A 21,713-nucleotide genomic window follows, 5' to 3' on the forward strand; every position below is an offset into this window, starting at 1 on the left:
CAGGGTAGGAGTAGTTATATAAGCCACAGGGAGATTTTTTTCCACCGGCTTGGCGTGGCCTGGTGGTGCCAGCTTTCCAGCGGCGGCCCGGCAGGTAGAGGCGCCCTGTCTGGGCTGGCAGCGCCCAGGCAGGGCCGAGATGCACTGATGTGGGGCCGCTTAGCATAGCTCAGATTCCCGGTGGCGGCTGAGCTGCTGTGGACTGGATCTGCTGTCTCCTGCCTGCCTGGCTCGGGAGGGAGGAGGAGGAGGTGCTGGGGGTGAACTGCCAGCCAGCCAGGGGTGACTCTCTGGGGCCCAGGACACCCGAGCTGGCCTTCTCCGATAACCCACTTATCTACAGGGCCTGCTTTGGCGTGGCAGCCTCAGACAGGGACATACCCGGCCAAGTTCTCTCAGGGGATTTAGTAGGGAAAATGAAGCCGGGGTGGGAGGTGAGGGTATGCAGGAAGAGGGCACGGCCTGGTCAGGGACACGCTGATGGTGAAATAATCCTTGAAGGGGGAAAGTTCCCTGGGCCCAGAGATGGGAGGAGAACCTGTGCAACAACTCACTCTGCCCACCTATGCACCTTTGTCCTACTGAACCGTAGCTCCTGTGACTAGCTGACTGATGCTTCCTGAATAGCTACTGTGTGCCAGTTCAGTGGTGGGACACCAAGATGATACACACTCTTTGTCCACAAAGCAGTGGGAACACATGTCTCAGATAAGAAAAGCTTAAGCTGGATCAATGTTAAAGATCAGGGAAAGAGAGGTCTCTGAGCTGGGAGATCAGGGATGGCTTCCTGGAGGAGGCAGAATACACAAGGAGGAAGGAAGCACCTATCAATTCTCAGTCCTCTTCCAAGATCAATGGAAGCCCTACCCTAACTGCACGTGAGGGTGAAATGTTACCCCGACTTTGGTCACCCTTTGGGGATCTGTGATGTGAGGTTGAGAAACAGTCTTCGGAGTCCTGTTCTTGCCCCAGACTAACCCCCAGGGCGGACACCATACTGATGGGGTGGCCACCCCAGAGGAGCCTGGCTTCCACTCACCAATCTTTACCAATCTTACCTGGAAAGGGGTCCTTTCCAGGCAGAAAGTGGGTGCAGAGACAGGTTTAGCCACCCAAACTCAGTGTGCAGGCAGCAGGCATGGATGCCACCACTCTGGGCTCTCAGAGCCTGGGCTTTTTGCTGCTTTAGGGTATGAGCAGTCTCCCCCTTCCACATGGTACAGTTGACTAGATTTGTGAAACTGTAGGCTTGCCTTACTGTCCCCCTTTTTACATTCCTAATCACCCACATGCCTAACAATGCAGGGCAGTGGCCACTTTTCACAGGAAACAGTCAATCTTGTCCAAGGGTCCTTGGACTCCTGTGCATCTAGGTTCTCTGTGACCTGAGCAAGTTGCCCAAGAGAATCTCAGAAGTCTGACTGTAGGGAGGAAGCCCATGCAGGCTTTCTCAGGAGCGCAGCTGTCTGCAATGATGAAGAAATGGCACTGTCCAGAGGCTCTGCAGGAAAGTCTGCTGTTTCTGGGGCTGGGGAGTGGTTGACTTTGCACTGCCCATGGCCCACCTGAGGACGGGATGCCTGGCAGGCTGCTGCCTGCGCTCTCTTCAGGACTGAGGGTTGGTGGTTATTTTCTTTCCTCTACTTATTTTCTGACTCAAAAACCAAAATATATTTTAACGTTCAAGTCATCAGCTGTTCTCACTTACTGAGTATTCCAGAGTTCCGGACACAGTCTCAGACTTAACACTGTCACAAGTCACGTTGTTCCCCACCTCTCCCCACCACCCCAGTCCCCAACCGAATAATCAGAGAGATCGGATCTAAACAATGACTTTGAGACATCCCAGCTGAATGCTTGAATGGGATAGACGAGGGGACCAGAGGGTCTGCAAATTAACTGAGATGCACATATACAGGGTCTACCACAGCATGTGATGCACAACGGGTGCTCAGTAAAGATTGAGGGGAGGAAGTGGTGATTGGGCAAAAGCAGGTAAAATTCACTCATTCCAAAGCAAGTGTAGGCAAGATAACTGGCTACAAGGCATATGGCTCCCACCAGCTTTGGGAGGGTGCTAGGAATTGCATACCAGCCAAGCATCAGCTCTCTTTGCCAGGCTCTATGCAGTGGCCCAAGCTCCAGTGACACATGCAGCGAGTCTGCTGCAAGCTCCTGGTACCCACCCTCAGGGGGACACATGTGCTCTATATGCCCCTCCCAAGTCCAGCCTTCAGCACAGGCACAGACGACTCCCAGAGGTGCTCAGAGGCCAGCCATTTTGAGGAAGAGAGCCCCTTTGTGACTTCCAAAATCACAGGTGGGAAAGGAGTTGCACTGCCCGCTAGCTCTCTGCTCCATTTCTCCTGCGGCCACCAAGGGGAGGGGAGAGCGTGTGGACGTGGCCCAGGGCTCTTTCTCCACTGCTGGAATGTGCAGAACAATGTGTTTCTATCCCTGGGTATGCCCGGCTGGGCCAACAGTAAAATTAGTTTACGTGCCTGGAGTACACATGGGCTCAGCAGTGGGTGAGCAGCCTCCAGGGAGGAGGTCTAGAGCAGAGGGATGGGTGCGAGTAGACTGAACCTGAGTTCACATAGACAGGGTGCACAGATTGTTGTTCCCTCAGGTGGCTGTGGCCCTGCAGAGGCTCAGGGATGCAACAACCCAGCAGGATTGTCCCACAGGGTGGACCCTGAAATCCCCACTAATGGCTTTCATGGGACAGATTCCTGATGTTTGAGCTTCTGACTCTGTGCCCTATTTGTGAAGTGGCATGGGGGCTAGGAGCCTGGTCAGCCCCTAGACTTTGGGCCTGTAGCCTCAATGAATCATTTTCTCCATCTGTAAACTTGGGAGAATTTTCCCACCTCGGATTCATACACAGGCACCTGCTTACTATCTCAGGAGCACTGGGAACCAAGACCCAGCGTACCCTCCCTCCCTTCCACAGACATTTACTGCTATGCACCAGTCATGGTGCCAGGAGCTGGGCAACTCAGCGAGGATGCCTGCCCTTGAAGAGTCAACAACTCAGAGCTGAACCCACGTCAGTCCCTCCCCTGGCTTCCTCTGTAGAAGACAAGGCGTAGGGTCTCCAGACTCCTGGTAAAGGGGCACAACTTTTGATTTTCCAGAAACCTTGTGCGAACCAGAGAAAAGAAGGGCTTCCCCTTGGGAACAGTTAGAAGAAGGGCCCAGTTCCTCATCCAAGCCTGAGAACAAAGGCCCAGGAAAGAGGGCAGAGAAACAGACTCCCACATCTGAGCAACAGTAAAGGGAATATATATCTTTGGGATTAGAGGCAGTATTTTGCTTAACCGATAAAGGCAGCCAGATCAAGAATCTGAGCCCACTCCCAGGGCTCAAGTCATTCCCAGACACCCCTCAGACTCACCACCCAGCTGAGCTTGTAGGTGTCAAAAGCCTCAGCCTAATGCTTCATAGTGACCTAGACCAGAAACTGAGTCTACCCATTCTCTAGCTAGAGGTCAGCCTTTTAAGAGACTGTCTTCTAGAAGGTACTGGCAGAGAGCAATTTATTTTGAAATCTGGTCACATGCCAGGCTCTGATTTTGTGTTTTCTTTTCACAACAGCACTGCTGTGTTTATGACTTGATCCAGATGAAGTTATTTATTTATTTATTTATTTCAAAAAAAGGTATCGCACCCTTCTGTTTGATGTGTTGTGGGCAACAGTTGCTAAGGAGAGCTGGGTTCAGTTACAGACACAGTGATGCCTGCTCTAATAATACTTTGCTCCGCATAGTTCAGATGCAGACACCTCTTGGCTAAACAGGGCACATGGATCTCCACAGAGGAGGGTTTGCACTTCTGCTACCCCAGGCTATCTCAGCAAAGGAGGGCTCTCTGGTCCTAAGTGGAGGACCTAGGGCGGTGACAGGGCATTGCTGGGTGGAGGGGCTCAGGCCTCCAATTCCTGTCATTCCAAAGGTCCCATAAAAAGAGGCACACTCATTCTTCACTTCTCTGTGAAACTGGAGCCGTCCTCCATCCCAGGACTGACCACACCGCAATTCCCTGCTGAGGATCAAGGGAGCCTTTTGGTTTACTTCTGCCCTGGGCAGCCCACAGTCTCCTGGAAGTCGGACACCGTCAGTGCCCATAACCTAGTTAGCAGGGAGCTGTGCAAACACGGAACCCTGGCGGGAAGGGGTGGGGTGGGGTGGGCAGGACGAGTTGCAGAGCTAATCATTTCTCCAGCTTTACTAGGTGGCCCAGAAGCTGGCCCAGCCCAGCAACGTGGGTAAAAGCGAAGCCCTTTTTCTAAAACACGTGATGGCTATTCCAACAAATAGCTGAGGCCAAGAAAAAGGAAAAGGGCAGGGGGAAAGTTGCTGAGGACACGGGGCTGGTGGGAGAAGAAAGGCAGCTCTCATCTCCTTGGGGTGGAGTCTCAGGATGATGGCCAAGAGGTGTGAGAAAGACACCTGGGGTGATCGAGCTCCCTCATTGCACAGAGAGGAAACTGAGGCTGGGGGAGGTGAAAGCTTTGCCTTAGGAGTTGAGGTCTCCCTCTCCTGTTCTCCTACCAGCCCAGGCTCTCAGTCCTTCACGTCACTCAGCAGAGTCCAGTACCTGATAGGTAGTTTTTCACTTGTGCATATTATGAAAGGCAGGCCTAACTGGTCCAGGAGGACAGCGGTGGGATAGTCTTAGCAACTCTGGGTCACCTCCCTAGCACTGGTGCTCAACCCAGATTACCTGAGAAGTCCTTTTATTATTATTTTTTTTAGTGGTAATGGGGTTTGAATTCAGGACCTTTCGTACTTACGAGGCAGTCAGTACTCTACAACTTGAGCCAGCCTCCAGCCAGTTCTTGCTTTATTTTGTTATTTTTCAGACAGGGCCTCATAATTTTGCCTCGGCAGATCCCCCTATCATGATCCTCCTACTAGTGTCTCTCACATAACTGGGATTATAACTGTTAGCTACCACACCTGAGATGGGGTCTCAATAACTTTTTTTGCCTGGACTGGTCTTGAACTTCCAGCCTCCTAATCTCTGCTTCCCAAGTATAGCTGAGATTACAGGCATGAGCCAACACACGTGGCTAGAAATTCTTTATAAAATGATAGCCAGGCCCTGTCCCTGGGGAATCTAATTCAACAAGCTTGGGCGAGGACCCCAGGGCTAGCTTATTTTCAAAGCTCTCCATGTGACTTAATGAACACTGCTGAGAATCACTCATCTCAGGATGACCCAGTGTCTGAAATTCAGTATTCTCAGACTGGGTCCCCACTGGGGACGGTTATATTGATAAGATCAGACAGAGACTTGGTCCTACCCTTCCAGGGGTGCTGAATAGGAGTGAGTAGTGACCTATGGGAACAAGCCACAAATGCCTGGGCTAGGCATATAGCCTTCTTTCACCTCTTTGGGTCAAGGGGGACAGCCTCAGAGCCCAGAATGTGAATTGTGTCTACCCTCCAGGGGCTCCCTTCTTGCCCAGGACTATGGCTGTCCCCAGGCCCACAGCCTAGGAAAGCAAGAGGGAGGCTTCTGGTGCCTCCCTTCTAATGCCTACTTCTCCATGACCCTGAGGGCCTGCCAGCACCAGGTGCTGGGCTAATACCAGGACACAGAGATGCACAAAGCTGAGGTGATCCAGAGCTTGAAGGAGATGGGTAAACACCCATTTGCCACTGTGTCACCCATTCGTTCATGTGGTCACTTGGTGAGGCACCAATCCTTCCTGTACACATCTAAAAGACAAAGCTGCATCTGTGCACTGCCCCCAGTATCCTCAGCCCTAAGACTGGTGCCTGGCACATATAGATCTCAGTCAATGCTAGTCAAGTGACAGAATATTTGTGCCTACAGTGTGACAGGCACTAGGCCAAGTCCAAGGCCAATTCTGCCCCATGAGTTCCCTGTCCCTGGTGGTACACAGCAGACAGGCTTTTCCCTGCCCATCACCCTCTACGCTCTCCCAGGACATTCCGGCCTGCGAGGAACATGCTCGATGTGCAAATCCCTCAGGTAATGCGGGAATTCATCACCAGGGGAGTGTGGACGATCCAGGAATGGGAACCTGATCAGGGCCTGGAGCTGAGAGACGCAGCCCAGGCTGGCCAGGGAGGCTCAGGTTGCAGTGAGCGAGACACACAGAAGAGGAGAGGACAGGCAGGCATGGGGCCCTATGGGCTACAGGTGGATGGGCCTAGCAGTGACCTCCTCCTTGCTTTCAGGGAAGAGATAGCACACCATGAGCCAGACGGTTGAGATGAGGGTGGCTATGGGCTCTTGTGTATGCCTGCTGTCCAGACACAATTATGAATGGAGTCCCTTTGACTCTCAGAACACAGCAGCTTGGATGACCTGTATATGGTCACCCTAGTTACCAGAGACCCACAGGTGGTCTTTTCTGCTCTGTAATCCTACTTTTACAACCTCCAAGCGATCACTTTACATTACCTGGGTTGGTAACTCGACTAGTCTTAAAGTACAAAGTGGCAGGAGAGATGGCTTTCTTAGCCTAGGGCCTCCAAGGACAGCCCTCAGGCCTGTCCTTGCCATTACCTCTGATGCCACCAGTTCTGGAACCATCAGTCCATCTGCTGTTGCCCACAATAAAAGGGTGGGTACTTGTGAAATGAGACAGGGCTGGGCTAGTCTAAGGCAGACACCCACACCCACAGTACACACACTCGCCCATAAGACCATGGCTGGGTGCTGGTGTCAGGAATGAGCAGGGCTGGGGTTAAGCTCTCTGGAGATCAAGGCATACAGAGCAGGAAAATACCAAGCAACAAGACGATCTTGGATTGCTATGTTTTCCTTCTGCCTAAGACCCCCAAGTGCATCAGTAGACAGATATCCCGGGCCTGTCCCCCAAAAGCTGGCTCAAGCCCATCTCAGTCACAGCTTTACCAGCTATACAGCTAAACCAGGCTCTCTGGGGCTAGCCCTGGGGAGGGGGAGGGGGGGAAGGAGGAGGGGGAGGGGAAGAGGGGGAGGAGAGTTCCACAGCAAGTTCATGTCCGATCAGACCTGCAGAGGTCAAAGCACAGAGCCAACAGCCAGCCGTCTTATCATGAAAATAGAAAGCGGGAAAGGCTGGTTGTCCAAAAAGCGCCTATAAAATTATATTGGTCCTTCGTAACCATGGAGCACTCCTGTAAACAGACACACAAATCCGGCCGCCCACCCCTCACCCCTCACCCGCCTTATTTTCTAACGTTAGTTGGGTGAGGGAGGAGGAGACTTGGGACAAGTCGGGCTTGCGGCCGTCTCTAGCAGTGGCCTGCCGCACAGGGCGGGGACGCGGGTGGCAGCGTCGGCGGCCGGTTACCTGGAGCATGTTGAGCAGTAGACTGCGGAACTTGGTCCCCTCCACCATGAAGAGCGCCATCTTGTCGCAGAGCTTGGCGGCTGTGAAGGCGAAGCTGCGGTCTGACACAGCCTTCTGATAGATGGTCCGCACGATCTCCCCCAGCATCTCCTCGGAGTTGGTGGAGTTCTGGGCCTCCTCCATGAAGGTGGTGAGCTTGGCGTCCACGTCGCTGCTGTTGTTCCGCGTGCTGTTCAAGATCTCGATCAGTTTGTCCATCTTGTTCTGCTGTGGGCTGGTCGTCTCCACTGCTACTTCATCCTGGGAGACAAACCGAGGGCACCTGTGTGATGCTGAGCTATCACTGTGGGGTGGCCTGGGCAGGGAGTGATGTCACTTCCTCCAGAAAGGACCTGCGGTCTGCTTCCTTTGGGACTGCTTGCCTTCACCCAAGTCCCTCATGCCCCAAATGCTCTTTGATGACTTTTTTTCTTGGCCCTCTGGGACATCCTGGATTGCCATTCCTTGCAGTTCTAGCTCTTGGCCAGGATTCTCAGATACACTGGCTTTTTGTTGTTTAATCTATTTGTCCATCAGATGCCTTAATCTAGAAATGATTTAATGGGGTTCATAAAAGATGAAATACGATGACACATAGGAAAGTGGGTCAAACAAAAGGTGAGGAAAGGAAGATCAGGCCAGAAAGGCGAATAGGATTCCAAATGTTTCTGGTAGTGGTCAGATATGGTCTGGGGGTGACACCTGTGGGTCTTCCACATCCTCTGCTGCAAATGACCAAGGACAATCCTGTTCTTTGGGTACAGGGTTCCACATGGACATGACCCTGGCTTTGCATATGAAGCAGACTGTGCTGGCTGGCTCTCCTCACACAAATGCTACACACCCAGGAATCTTCCAATGTGCACTCAAACGGCTGGTGCTTCAAGGAGGGACATTTTAGGCAAAACCCTAGGGCCTTATATGAGGTTTCATGGTACCTGGGACCAGACCAGGGGCTGGAACTGGCTGTCTCAAAAGTATGTACTCAAACACAAAAGATGGGAGATGAAGAATATGACAGAGTTCACTGCTGCGAAGTGGGATTGGCCGAAGGGCAGGATTGGGCATACGATGAAATCCTGCATTGTTCTCAACCTGGGAGCTGGGGGCTGGGAGGCCTGAGCAAGCTTCTGTCTCCTGTTCTCTGCCTCTGGCCATGTGCACCAGGCAGAGGGTTCCCCCTCTCTGAGCCTCTGTTTCCTTGGGAGTAACATGGTGATACAGGATGAGAAGGTCTGGAATTTTTCTTGAACCCTACCATATGGGGCCAAGTGCAAGGGCAGCTGCTTTCACACTTGAGGAACGGATCTCATATGAGGGTAGAATCCTGGAGCCTGCTCTGTCCTTCCAGCCCTCTTGTCTACCCACCTCTGCAGGGAAGGCTGCTTTGACTCCCTGAGCTGGAGCAACATGGATGCAACTCTGCAACCCCATGGCCACATGACACTTTCCCTGTATCTTGAGGGGACAAGAGAGAAGTTGCTCTCTTTGATGATGGTTCCTTTCCATCCTATACCCCTGGCAGACAGGAGGGTCTGGGTGATGACAGTCAGTGCAGTGACAAATCCCTGTTCCTTTTCTGGTAGCTTGGGGCATCTCTTGAAGCCATGGCCCTGGCTCTAGAGCCCAGGGCCAGGACCAGGGTGAGGAAAGCCAGCATCATTTCCTCCTAGTTAATTAAATCCATGTTTCCCCACATGTCCTTAGCATGATCAGGGCAGAGTCTGACCCCACAAGAGCTCCTGCACCCCTTCCTCTCCACGCAGCCTGGGGTCTGGTTAGCAAGTGCCTATCCTGGGCCTTGTAAGGGACAGAAGGTGATAAGCTAGAATGTGCTGGAGGGGTTCATGCAATCTGGTCATTGGTCATGGGTTTGCCCTTGGGTGGCCCAGTGGTACCCATGGCAGTGGGGAACTAGTGTACTGGGTCCATGCAGTCACAGAAGCCCCGATTTTACTCCACATAGCTCCCCGCACCCTCCAACCCATGAGGCTGCACCCCAAGCCCACTAACCAAAGCGCCTACCTCTCGGCTGTCCTCCCGGGTGCAAGAGAACAAGGAAGATTCAATTACCGGTACCTTTTCTTTCAGTCTTCGGCGCAGCCTGTCTTTGGAAGACTGGAGCAGGGTGATTTTGGGCCGCTCCCCGATGCGCTGGGGAACAACACTGTCTTTACGCTTTGCCTCGGCCTCGGGCCCCCCTGGCGGTTGTGGGGGGTGCCTCTCGGAAGCCATCGGGGCTGGGGCGTCAGGGCTGCGGGGGGGCTCAAGGCTGCCATGCCCTGTGTCCCCTGGGATGTCCTCAAGTTTGGGGCTCTCGGTGTTCACGGTCTCTTTGGCGTTGCGATGGGTGCCTGCCTCCCCCTTGTCGCCTGGTGGGTGCTTCATGTTGCCGTGGTGCCAGCGTCGGTTCTGGCTATAGCCATGGTGGGTGGGCCTCCCTGAGGGGTGGGGCACTGAGCCCCCCTGGTAGGATTTCTGGTGGTCTCTGTTGTGTTTGGCACTGCCTGGCTGGTGGTCACCATGCTGTTGAGGCTTGTTTCCCCCTGGAGGTCTCTGTTGCCGTCTGCAAACCAAAGAGAGAGTGGGGGGGTCACTGGGCAAGCCACCAGGGTCCCTGGCACAAACACTAGAACAGGAAGTTAATGCCTGGTCCTTTTTGTATTCATTCAACAAATGCTGAGAATTTTCTATGTGCCAGGCTCTGACAGAGAATAACCATCAGAGGGAACTTAAGTCAACTCTTCACTTAAAATAACCATTTTATTCACTTATTAGAGTATACATGAAAACATGCATGTGCAACAAAACCTGAAAGACCCAACAAAAGACAGTGAGCTCTCTCTCCTGCCTCTGTCTCCAGCCACCAGAGTTACCAGAAAACATTCTGAATGCTTGCTCAGTACTTGACTATTTGGAGAAGGCAAATAGAGGTGATCACGTTAAACTGACACTGTCATGGTGGGCCTTAATCCAGCCTAACCGGTGTCCTTATAATGAGAGGAAATTTGGATGCACAAAGAGAAGACAGGATGCCAGGCACAGAGGGGAAGGACCATGTGAGGACACAGGGAGAAGGTGGCCATCTGCAAGTCAAGGAGAGAGGCCACAGAAGAGACCAACCCTGCTGACACCTTGATCTTGATCTTGGACTTCCAGCCTCCAGAACCAAGAGGAAGTAAAGATAGGCTGTTTTAGTCACCCAATTGGTGGCACTATGTGATGGGAGCCCCAGCAAAGGAATACAAAGTGACATTTAACAAGGTGGCTTTTTAAGTAAAGACAGGCTCTCCAACCACTCGTCAGACAGCCCACCCTTCCTTCCTCCCTCTTTCCTTCCCTCCCTCCCTCCCTCCCTTCCTTTCTTTTCTTTCCTTTCCTTCCTTCCTTTCTTCCTTTCTTCTCTCTCTCTCTCTCCCTTCCTTCCTCTCTTGGTGGCACTGGGGTTTGAACTCAGGACCTTGTGCTTGCTAGGCAGGTGCTCTAGTACTGAGGCACACCCTCACTCCCCAGCCAATACTTTCTCAGCAGAGAATGGCACAGAGAGCAGTTGTGAGCTGTGCACTAAGAGACGAACTACAAACGCTTGGATTTGTGGGTGGAAGGCAAGCAAAGGGGCGCAGAGGGGTGTTCTCACGATCTCAGGCCTGTGGGTGAGGCTGCCTCTCTGCTACTCACAGCATTCGTGGCCAGTCTCTATGTCCTCCTCAGGGGTCTTCCGTGCAGGGGGAGAGTAAGTCAGCCACGCAGCTCTCAGAGTTATCAAGGAGTAAAGAAATTGGAGATGTGCAGAGGAAGTCCACACCTCTTCCGTGGCCTATCTCCACTCCCACTTGATTTTTATCACAATTGCATTTGATGAACAAACTATTTATTTACTTTCAAGAAGCTGCTCACTACTCGTATAATTTTAGTCCACTCACTTTCAGTGTCCACTTGATAAATTTTTATCTGTGAAAATTTGGGGGTATCTTGAGTTGGGATCAAATGCATTATCTCTTTCTCATTAAAGTTAATAAATTCTTTCTCCCCCCCCCATACTTAGTGGCACTGTTTCATGGGAACTCAAATGGTTAAGTGAGGACAGACACATGCCATATTTTACTCCCCACACAAATAGTAACTTACAGCACATTGTACATTACGAGGAGAAATTAGAATAATCATTCTGGAGGGAAATTGGACAATTCGTTTCAGAAGTCTCTAGAACAAGCAACCATTGGTCTATTGCAATTCTGCCTGTGGCAACATATCCGAAGGAAATAATCAGAGATGCGGATAAGGACTGAGGCACAACGGAGGTCATAACGGCAAGAACTGAACGTGCAGGAGTGAAGGATATGGCAAGAGTTCATGCTTGTCGATGGAAGTGTAGCGTCGTTCAAGACCAAGCACTTCTATGCGTGGAAAAATCTGAAGGGTGCACACTAGCATCTAATGATGGGTATCTCTCACAGACGGGATATAGATTTTTCTTTTTAATTTATGCTTTCTAAATGAATATGATTTTTTATAAAACATTACTTATTTATTTTTCTTGAGACATGGTCTTGCTTTTGTAGCCTAGGTTGGCCTAGAACTTAACAGCCTCTTGAGTGAGGGGATTAAAGACCTCTGCCATCACACCCAGCTATTACTTTTTCAAATTTATTGTGAGGCTATTATAGATTCACATGGTACAGGGAGCTTATTAAGCCTTTACTCAGTTTCCCCCAACGGTACCTTTTTACAAAACCACAGTACAATATCAGATCCAGGACCAAGATACAGAATATTTCCGGCACCATGCGGCCCCTTCTGCTGTACTTTTTTAGTCACACCCACTTCCCTTCCACCACCACCATCCTTAGCCCCTGACTCACCCATCTCCATTTTTTTTTGTTTTTGTGGTACTGGGGTTTGAACTCAGGACCAACAACTTGAACCACTCCATCAGCCCCTTTTCTGTGATTTCTTTTTTTTCAAGATAGGGTCTCACGTACTATTTCCCAAGATTAGCTCTGAACTACAATCCTCCTGATTTCTGCCTCCTGAGTAGCTATGATTATGGATGTGAGCCACCAACACCTGTTCCATCTCCATTTTTATGATGATGTTGTCATCTTAAGAATGTTGTATAAATGAAACCTCACATTTTGGGATTGGCTTTTTCCCCCTCCTACTTCCCCGGAGACTCATCTGGCTAGTCCTTCATGGAGGGCTGGTTCCTTCATTGCAGAGCTGGGTTCAGAGGCATGGACGCACCACCGTGCGCTTAGCTGAAGGTCGTCTTGGTGGTTCCTAGATTGGGGCTACCTTGCAGAAAAGGTGTTCATTTCCCTGGACAAATACACAGCAGCTATACATCTAGCTCTTAAAGAAACGCCTGATCTGTCTCCAGAGAGGCTGGACCATCTTCCTTTCTCATCAGGAATGCAAGCCACTATTTTCTTTGAATGATTTTCTTTTGGCTACACTTTTTCCTCCAATTTCTGGGATTTCAGTGGTCTGTATGTTAGGCTGTTGGTTACAGCCCCTCGGGCCCTGGAAGCTGTTCTTTCTGGTCTCTTTCCTCTGTGAGGAGCAGACTGGGTAATATCCATTCTGTTCTCTCAGTCACTGGTTCTGTCCCCTCCACTTTATAGTTGAGGTTTTTTTTTTTGTGGTGGTATGGGATTTGAACTCAGGGCTTTGTGCTTGCTGGTGCTTGAGCCCCTTTTTGCTCTGTTTATTTTGGAGATTGGGTCTCACTTTTTTCCCAGGCCAGCCTGCACAACCATCCTTCTATTCTAACCTTTCCACTTTCACTGGGATAAAAGGCACACACTACCACATTCAGCTTTTTTCCATTGAGACGGGATCTTGAGAACTTTTTGCCCAGGCTGGTCTGGAACCACCATCCTCCTGCACAGTTTGGGATGGACAGACATATACCACTGCACCCAGTTATTTGTTGATATGGGGGTCTCATGAATTATGTTTGCCTGGGGTGGTCTCAACTTCCATCCACCTTATATCAGCCTCTCAAATTGCTAGGTTTACAGGTATGAGCCACCGTCATCTGGCTGAGTTTTTAACTTCTAAATTTCCATTTGGTTCTTTTTTGTATCTTCTCTTTGTTGAGACCTATTTCCCTATTTCAAATGTATTCCTAGCTGTTCTTTGAAGTATTTTTTTATGATGGCTGCTTCAAACTCTGTCTACCATCTTGGTGTTGCAGCTATTTCCTTCCCTTCCCACCTGCCTGCTTTCCTTTCTCCTCCTGCCCTTTCTTTTTTTGGGGTCAGTACCTTGCTATGTAGCCCAGGCCAGCTCCTTCTGTCTTGGCCTCCCTGAGTGTTGGGATCATAGCTGTTGACATCTATTAATTATCTTTTATTTCTCATTCCATTTGAGATCTTTCTGGTTCCTTTCAAACAAGCGATACTCAACTGAGACTTGGACATTGGGCTTTAGGTTGAGACTCAATTGAACCTTGCACCTCGCTGTGGTTGGTCACTGTGGAAATGAGGGGAACTGTCTGATTGTGCCCAGATGTGCCCTGGGCCCGCTCAGGGGGTGGTTTCCATCCATAGTCCATCTTGATGGGTTCTGATGGACATTCCTGGTCAAGGACAGAGCTGCCTTGACATTCAGGTAGACAAGGTGGCCCCTCTACCCCAAAACAGCCTCCACATACAACCTGGCATCTCTAAATAATCCATCTCGCTCCCCAGTGTGTGATGGTAGGGTTGGGACCATGAGTATGGGTCCAAGGCTAGCAGCCTAGGTCACAGGCCTGTGACATTTTGCCATTACCTCTTCCTTTAAATTTTCAACTACTTTTAAGTAGTTGGCCCTTCCTCCTTCCACCTTGTTCTTTAAAGGGAGTTATTTTTTTTTTTTTTTGGTCCAGAGGGCAACCTTGGAAATTCCCTGGCAGATAATGCTTGATTCTCACAACTTTTGTCATCCTTATTTAGAATTTTTGTGATGCCGGTAGCCATGGCCCAAGAAATGTCCCTAAAGGATGGCTAATCAAGCCCTTCCCAGCATCTTTCAAATGGTCTCGTTTCCCACTTGACTATTCAGGGATTTCCCTTTTTCTGCCCAATAGTGTCCCCCACCCCCTGCCCCTGTGGAGGGGGGGAAAAACGCAACTTCTTTCTATCTGGAAGAGGAAGGAAGTCATTTCTTGGTGGTTGGTGGTTGAGGGCTCCAGAAAGGAACCAGAGAGGTCTTGTGGAGCTTCTGCTGTTTGTGCCTGGATCTCTGGGGGACCTGGAATGCATACCTTCCTGTTCAAAAGCCCTTGGAGCCTGCGGCCTCATTAATACAGCAATGACCAGTGTGTGCCTGGCCCCTGAGCTGTGCTGGGTGTCTTCCCACCTATGCTTGCCGGTTTGCAGCAAGTCTGCATGAGTAGATGGCCATCCACAGGTGCGGGGGAAGCCAAGGAATCTGCCTCAAGTGTCCCCTCCTGCCTGGGTAGGCATTTGGATTCCAAAAGAAGGGCTTCTGTGGAGCTAATGGCAGGTGGGCTCAGCTATGACCCAGGGGAGACCAGGACACAAAGCTTCCCTTGCTGCTTCTCACTGTGCAAAGGCTTTGCTTCATTTTCAGGGTAAAGAGATTGCTGGGATCAGTCTCTGTGTGCAGACAGGCCACAGCCTTTCTTCCGTGTGGGGCTGGGGATAGAACTCAGGACTTCATGCATGCTAGGAGAGCTTTCTACTACAGAGCCACATCCCCAGCCTCCTTTCTTCCCATTTTACAGATGAGCCAACAAAGGCTGTTGGTATATGCCCAGCCTGTCCATTCATTACGGGTCCCAGCTGCCACCTCCTGTGTGTCTCCCATTAGCCTTGAGATCAGCTCCTCAGGAGAGCCGAGGTAGGTAACCTCAGAGACTTTTGCCATGACAACCACACGAGGCCCAGGTCCTTTGCCTAGGAAGGAGCCGAGAGGGCTGTTGGAACCACTGGACGGACTTGCCCCTGGGCCTTTTTCCCCAACAATGGAGAGCCAGGCTCCACTGCTCTGGCCATTCATAAATATTTGTCAGTGGCGGCTGGTGGAGCCAGCCAAAATCAGCGCCTCTGTCTTCTGTTTGCTGGCTTGGGTTTTGTCAACCCCTTCGTCATGGGCCAGCTGGCTGCTCTGCATGAGACCTGCAGGTTTGGGTTTGTCTGGGCTGGATTGAACCACTTCTGCACCAGCCACTGGGTGAACGAGAATGTTGCAGACACACAGTCATGTGGCCTGGACTTGGGAGCCATCCTGGAGAGAACATGCAGCTTAGACATCCAACCTTGTCAAGAAAAAGGACAAACGTCTACCTCTTGGTAGGTCCAGGGTTCAGGTTCATGTCTGCTCTGACCTTCACTCTGTGAGGGTCTTGTCTTGGTGAGGGGACAGTTTAGCACACAAAAGCAATCTTCCTTCCTCTTGGGCTCCTGGTTGCACCTGCCTTAGGACAAGGATTCTTTTTTGTTTCTTTTGGTTGGGGAATAAAGACTGTCAGTTTATGTTTTTTCATTTAATTAATTCTTTCTTCTTTGGGTTCTGAAATCAGATGTCTTGTTTTACTCTAAGGCTGTTCTCTTTTATAAAAAAAAAAAAATTAAAGTTCTCGGAAACCACAGCTGCATTTTGGGAGGTGGGTGTAGGGAGAACTTTAAGTTTTGTTTTAAAAAATGGTTTTAACAGCGGTCCAAGTGGAGACAAACGTCTCTCTGTTCATTTTTTATTTCATAATTGTTCCCAACTAGATATTCCAAGGGCCACTGGCTTATTATGGTTCTCTCAATGTCGGATACTTTACCACATAATTTGTAGGTCTGCTTAAAAAATTCTGAAAGCAAAATTCCTAGGGCAAATGGTTTGGAAGCTATGCATAGGCTTATGTTTCTGGTCCTTAGGAAAAGTGATGACCAGCATGGGTACCTCCACTCCTGCCTTCTCTGCATACCCTGCACTGCCTCCCACCTTCCCTGCTCCAGCCAGTGGGGACAAAGCAAGATTGAGATTGGTCTCAGTGGCACAGAGGTGCTTTTTTGCAGCTCAGAGGTTGCTGAGTACAATATGGGCACATGGGACTCAGAAATGGAGGTCCCCACACACGCTAGCTCCCATTTGCAGAAGGATGGGGAAGCTTTACAAGAAGAAATAGAGAGGAGACTCTTGAGGGAGCCAACTGTGGGAAACCACGCCTCTGGTTTGCCAAAAGGATCGTAGTGGCTCATTTGAATTGAGAACCTGCTATGCACGCAGGGCTGAATCAGATGACAGAGATTCTGGAGCACATTGCTTGCCAGGTCTGTCCAGGAGAGTGCAGCCCACTGAGAGCCTGGCTCAGCCATTCACAGTTCCGTGGTCTGGGTGATTTCACCTCTCTGTGCCTCTCTGTTCCCAGCTGTGCCAGGCCCCTGCCTTAGGGGTGGCTGACAGTTTTACAGACGAGAACACCAAGGTTCAGAGAGGTTCCTTGGTTTCCCAAGGACTGCCCAGCTAGTTAGTGGCAAGGACGGCATTGGAACTCAGCTAGTGTTCTGCTGTGATGTGCTGTCTAAAGCGCTATCTGATTGGACTTATCAGTCAGTCACTTATTTGACCTCTTAGTGCTCTTTTTGTTGTTGTTTTGTTATTGCTTTAGTTGTTTTTTCTTTTTGCCTTGGCTGGCTTTGAACCATGATCTTTCCAATCTCTGCCTCTCCAGTAGCTGGGATTAAGGTGTAAGTCACCATGCTCAGGCCTTAGTGTTGTTTGGAAGGGGAGGAGGCACCACTACAGAATTTAGGCAACTGAATCACTCTGGAATTGCCAGGGTCATTGTCATTATCATGGTAGCTTCCTGAGCACTTCCTCCAGCTGCCCCTCACTCATCCCTGTTCTCCTAATGATCCCAAAAGGTGAAGGCCAGCCAGCACTGGAACACACCTTCCACCCCCATGGCCAGCCACACTGTAGACTCTCCCATCTGGCTCTCACTTTGCTCAGCTGGTAGGAAGGCCGAGGCCTCTGCCAGCCAGGGAAGAAGTTCACGTAAGAAGTTGAGTATTTCACAGCAAGGATTGAATGCTTGCAAACCAGATGTCTACCTGGCCAATGGGATGCTCCAGATGGAAATGCCGGGGTCTTGCTGGCTCTCTGCACCCTACAGGCAGAGCACACCTTTCTCCCTCACTGCATCATGAACAAACGAATGAACGATCCAATGAATGATGGAGGAAGGGCTGCTTCATCCGCCATTTAATTCACTAAGCTTGTTCTGAGATTCTGCCCCACCTGAAGATTAACCAGAGATGTGAGTGGATTTGCTCAAGGCCACAGAGCCCTTGCAACACAATGAGAAAAATTGGGGGAGGAGCGCTCTGTGACAAAATCTGTCTCGTGTCTCTAAGGAGACTCTTAGCATTATCCCCATCTTATCTGGCTTCATGGCCCAGATTGGCCCAGCATCCTGTCCTTGATCCCTCCTCTCCCAAGCCGCTGGCTATCCACCGTGATTACAGCCTGAACCTGCCTACCCGACCCCAGTCTCTGCCGCCAGCCCATCCTGTGCTCAAAGCACCCCCTCCTTCAAGAGAGGAGCAGCCTCTCTGAGTCTCCTTGGGGGCCTGGCACAGGGCTGCAGCAGGATCTGTGTGGAGAGACAGACACCGATCCAGCAGTTACAGAAACAGGTATCTAGTTACACCTAGGGGCAAGCAGACAGCAGCCCATGGCCCTGTCCTACTCTGGGGCCTGAAGGTAGGGCCAGCAGTAATGTGTGGAGCCCAGTGCAAAGTAAAAATGTAGGGTCCTTATTTAGGAATGGTTGAGAATTTCAAGACAGCCACATGGAGCATTAAACCCAATGCAGGCCCTCCTGAGCATCGGCCCTGTACCTGTGCACAGGTTGCTCACCCATGAGGCCAGCCCCTCCCAGGGGGCTGTCCCAAGACACCGGGACTACACTGGAGATGGCAGGGATGCAAAGTAAAAGCAGTGAACGTGTCAGAAGCATGCACAGTGTGCCAGGCAAGACTTTCACTTAGCCCCAAGGGAGAGGTATTGTCACGTACCACATCTTACAGAGGTAAGGCACAGAAGGGGTGAGTTTCTTGCCTGACGACACAGTTTGCAAGTGGCAGAGCATGGATTTGAACTTATGCATTTTGGCTCAGCACATGGGCCCTCAACCACCATTCTTTCCTGCTGTAAGGTCCCCCGATCTGGGGTAGCCTGCACACTGCCGCTGGGCCACTGAACCCCAAGCTGCAGGGGAGGGGCTGTGGGCTGTCACACGGCCAGTCACAAGGCAGAGCCAGACCCACGGGGGAGGGTAGGCTGGGGCCTGTGAGAGGGAGGGCAGGGAGGACTCTGGACGGGGCGGGGAAGGCCAGCCTTCCAGCCTGGGCTCCACTGTGTCTGGGGGAAACCACAGAAGCCACCCGTGGCTCTTGGGTTCCATCTCTGCCGGGAACAATCCTTTCCCACCACATCTGTCATGCCTGTGGCTGGGGCCTGAGGGTCAGGGCTGGGGGGCTGAGTTTAGGGGTGGCCTGCTGCTTTACAGTCGCCTGCAGGGGAGGGAGGGCAGAGCAGCAGGCTCCAGTCTCTGTCCTGTATCTCTGGCAGCAAAAAGCTGAGGGCAAGTGGATTTCCTGGGGACACTGGAGGGGGCCATTAAGTCTCACTTCCTCCTCTCACTCGTTTTGGACGCCAAGGCTCTTACCCACCTCCCCCAGCATCCCCAGTTCCCCATGTCTCAGTATTCCCAGCTGTGGAATGGGAGCACCGACCCTCACTCCGGGCGGGGTGCTTCGCAGGGTGGGTTCTCACCTCACTCTGACTCCTGCCTGGATCACAAGGCTAGGCTGAACTTACAATGAAATAAAGCCCGGGAAAGCCTTTGGGGAACAAAGCACGTTATAAATACAAAGTAGTATTTTTGTTCCAGGGTGAATCAGGCATTCCAAGAATCCTTGGCCTCAACATTCTGAGGCGGTGTGATGTCATGGGAAGAGCACGCGGCTACCCGCGGGAGCTGTCAGACTCCACGTGAACCTGGCGGACCATTTCCAGGGAAAGGCCCTCGCCCTTCCGCTTGGCCAGTCAAGCCCTGCCATCTCTCAGGTCCAGCCTGTGGACCCTCACTGCGGCCTGCTGGCAGCTCTGGGCATCCCCTGAGTTGCACAGTAGTTCAAAGAATGGACTTTGGAGCCTAACTCCCCAGAATTGAAATCCTGACGTTGTACTTCCAGCTGAGCAACTTTGAGTAAGTTCCTTAACCTCTCTGGGTCTTGGCTTCTTCAACTGAGGAATGGGAACAAGAAGAAAACCCATCACACTGTTCCTGTGAGTTTTAAAGGAGCTGACGTAAGTGCTACAGTAGGGTTTGCTTATGGTAACATATAGAGGGTTTCCCTAGTGATGTAGCTTGAGTCCTTAGCTGTGAATTTTGTACCATAGCATAAGTGGAGAACGGAAGTTGCCTCAAGTGTCAAGAGTCAAGACCAAAAGCCCAGGATGTACAGCTGCTGCTTCTTATTCTAGTTCTGGCCTCTGAGGGCTGCACATTGGACAAAGCCGCCCCACCCCACAAAGCTGTTCATCACTGAACACCCCTACCATCATCCTGGAGGGAGACTGCCCAAGGGCTCTGCACAGGCTTGGGGGCCACACCTAATGACTTCCTTTATCAGTTCAGCACCATCAGCATCCTCCACTGCTGGCCCTGGCAGCCTGGCCACAGGCCGAAGCTGGCTGTCTGCCATCTGACTTCCTCCACAGTTTCTCACTCCAGATGGAGTCACCTCACCCCTTCACTCCTGTTTTAATCGCACCATCTTCATGCAGTAGCAGAGCTGCCTGATGATGTACTGAGCTTCCTGTCACTGGAGGTGTCCTGACCCTGGGCAACGATGAGCTCCTGTCATGTCCCATTCCTAACCTATCCCTTCCACAGTCAGCACCTCACCCAGGCACCCCTCCTGGGTCTCAGTGGCCTCCAGGGAGTCCTCAATGGGGAGACAGCATGAGATAGTGATAACTTGGAAATTAGGTGCTCCTGGGTTCACACATCCTCGTTTTATCCCTGTCTGTCTGGGTGGTTTGAGACAAGTCACCTTCCCTTCCTGTCTCTCTGTTGTCACGAGGTGGGCTAATACTTGGGGGTGCCTAGTCTCAGCCCCTCATTCCAGCCTTTCCAGGGACTCTCTATTCTCCCAGGCTGTCCCCTGCCCATACTGGGGGTGGGAGGACTTCCTGCCTCCATGGCTGGAGAAAAGGTGAAACGGATGGAGGCATGTGACCAGTACAGGTAACCCAATGTATAGGAAGGATACTGAATTTATTGTCATCACTCACACCCCAAGTCCCCCCTTTGTCTGAGATTTCACTCACCCACATTGACCATCATCTATAAATATGAAGTGGAAAATTCCGGAAATAAACAATTCTCAAGTTTTAAATTGCATGCTGTTCAGAGTAGTGCAATGAAACCTCACGTCGTCCTGCTCTGTCTTTGGGATATGAATCAGCTCTGTGTCTGATGTATCTACATTGTACATGGCACTTCCCAGTTAGTTACTTAACCATCTCTGCTATTAGATCGACTGTTGCGAGACTGGGATATTTGTGTTCAAGTAACCCAGTTTACTTAATAATGGTCCCAGAGCACAAGTGTGGCGATGCTGGCAGTTTAACTATGCTGAAGAGAAGCCATAAAGTGCTCTCTTTAAGTGAAAAGGTGAACACTGTTGAATTAATAAGAAAAGAAAAAACACATCTGTGTGCTGAGGTCACTAAGGTGTACGGTACAAAGAAACCCTCTTTCTGTGAACGGGGAGGAAACTCTAGGGGGAAAGCAGCAGAGATACCTGCAGAGCTTGTTGGAGGGACGAGTTGGAGACAGGGCAGTGGGGGGTGGGAGATATCACCCCAAGTTCTGCAGAGCAACTGCAGCTCTGCCCTGGGTCAGAGACCAAGGGGACCGGGCCAAGTGTGTGTCATTCCAACTCCTTGTGACTCAGTGAAAAGACAATGAACACACAGAAGTCTCTCCTCCATGCTGTGTGGCTGTGCCTGTCATTTTGCCAGGCCCGGACCTATGGTCCTCTCTGAGTGCTCCCCTCCCCACAGCCCTTCTCCTCCTGTCTAACAGTGCACATTTTGGGAGAGGGAAGAAGAGAGATAGCTGTAGAATATTCTCAGGTTAGTGAGATAGGCAAGCTAGGCCTTGGGATTCTAAACACAAACACCCCATGAATGAGGCACTGGAGGCACACTCAAACGGGGAGGTCTGGAGCCTGGGGGCCTCCGAGGGCAGGCAGGTGACAGGGCTGTACCAGGGACTGGACAACTGCAGGGCCGGAGCTGTACGGGCTGACCCCAGAGCCTAGGGATCCCCCTTGCT

The 21,713-nt window shown here is 51.1% G+C and overlaps 1 protein-coding gene and 1 long non-coding RNA gene across 6 annotated transcripts in view; one reads left to right on the forward strand and one right to left on the reverse strand.

Annotated features, from left to right (window-relative positions):
• The window catches only part of Ctif (cap binding complex dependent translation initiation factor), a 266,455-nt gene that overhangs the window by 76,680 nt on the left and 168,062 nt on the right, over positions 1-21,713 (reverse strand). For 3 of the 5 annotated variants that reach the window (XM_074069856.1, XM_020159590.2, XM_074069853.1), the window contains 2 exons: positions 9,380-9,920; positions 7,316-7,615 (listed from right to left, as the gene is read on the reverse strand). In XM_074069856.1, the coding sequence (XP_073925957.1) occupies positions 7,316-7,615; positions 9,380-9,920 (841 nt within the window). The remainder of the gene's footprint in view (positions 1-7,315; positions 7,616-9,379; positions 9,921-21,713) is intronic. The other 2 variants (XM_074069854.1, XM_074069855.1) reach the window with 2 other exon arrangements.
• Positions 5,915-20,886, forward strand: LOC141422474 (uncharacterized). Its single transcript, XR_012447035.1, has 3 exons — positions 5,915-6,003; positions 15,090-15,657; positions 19,257-20,886. It is a non-coding gene; the product is annotated as an uncharacterized lncRNA (long non-coding RNA).

The sequence above is a fragment of the Castor canadensis genome, chromosome 4 (assembly GCF_047511655.1).
Source record: "Castor canadensis chromosome 4, mCasCan1.hap1v2, whole genome shotgun sequence".
NCBI classification, from domain to species: domain Eukaryota; kingdom Metazoa; phylum Chordata; class Mammalia; order Rodentia; family Castoridae; genus Castor; species Castor canadensis.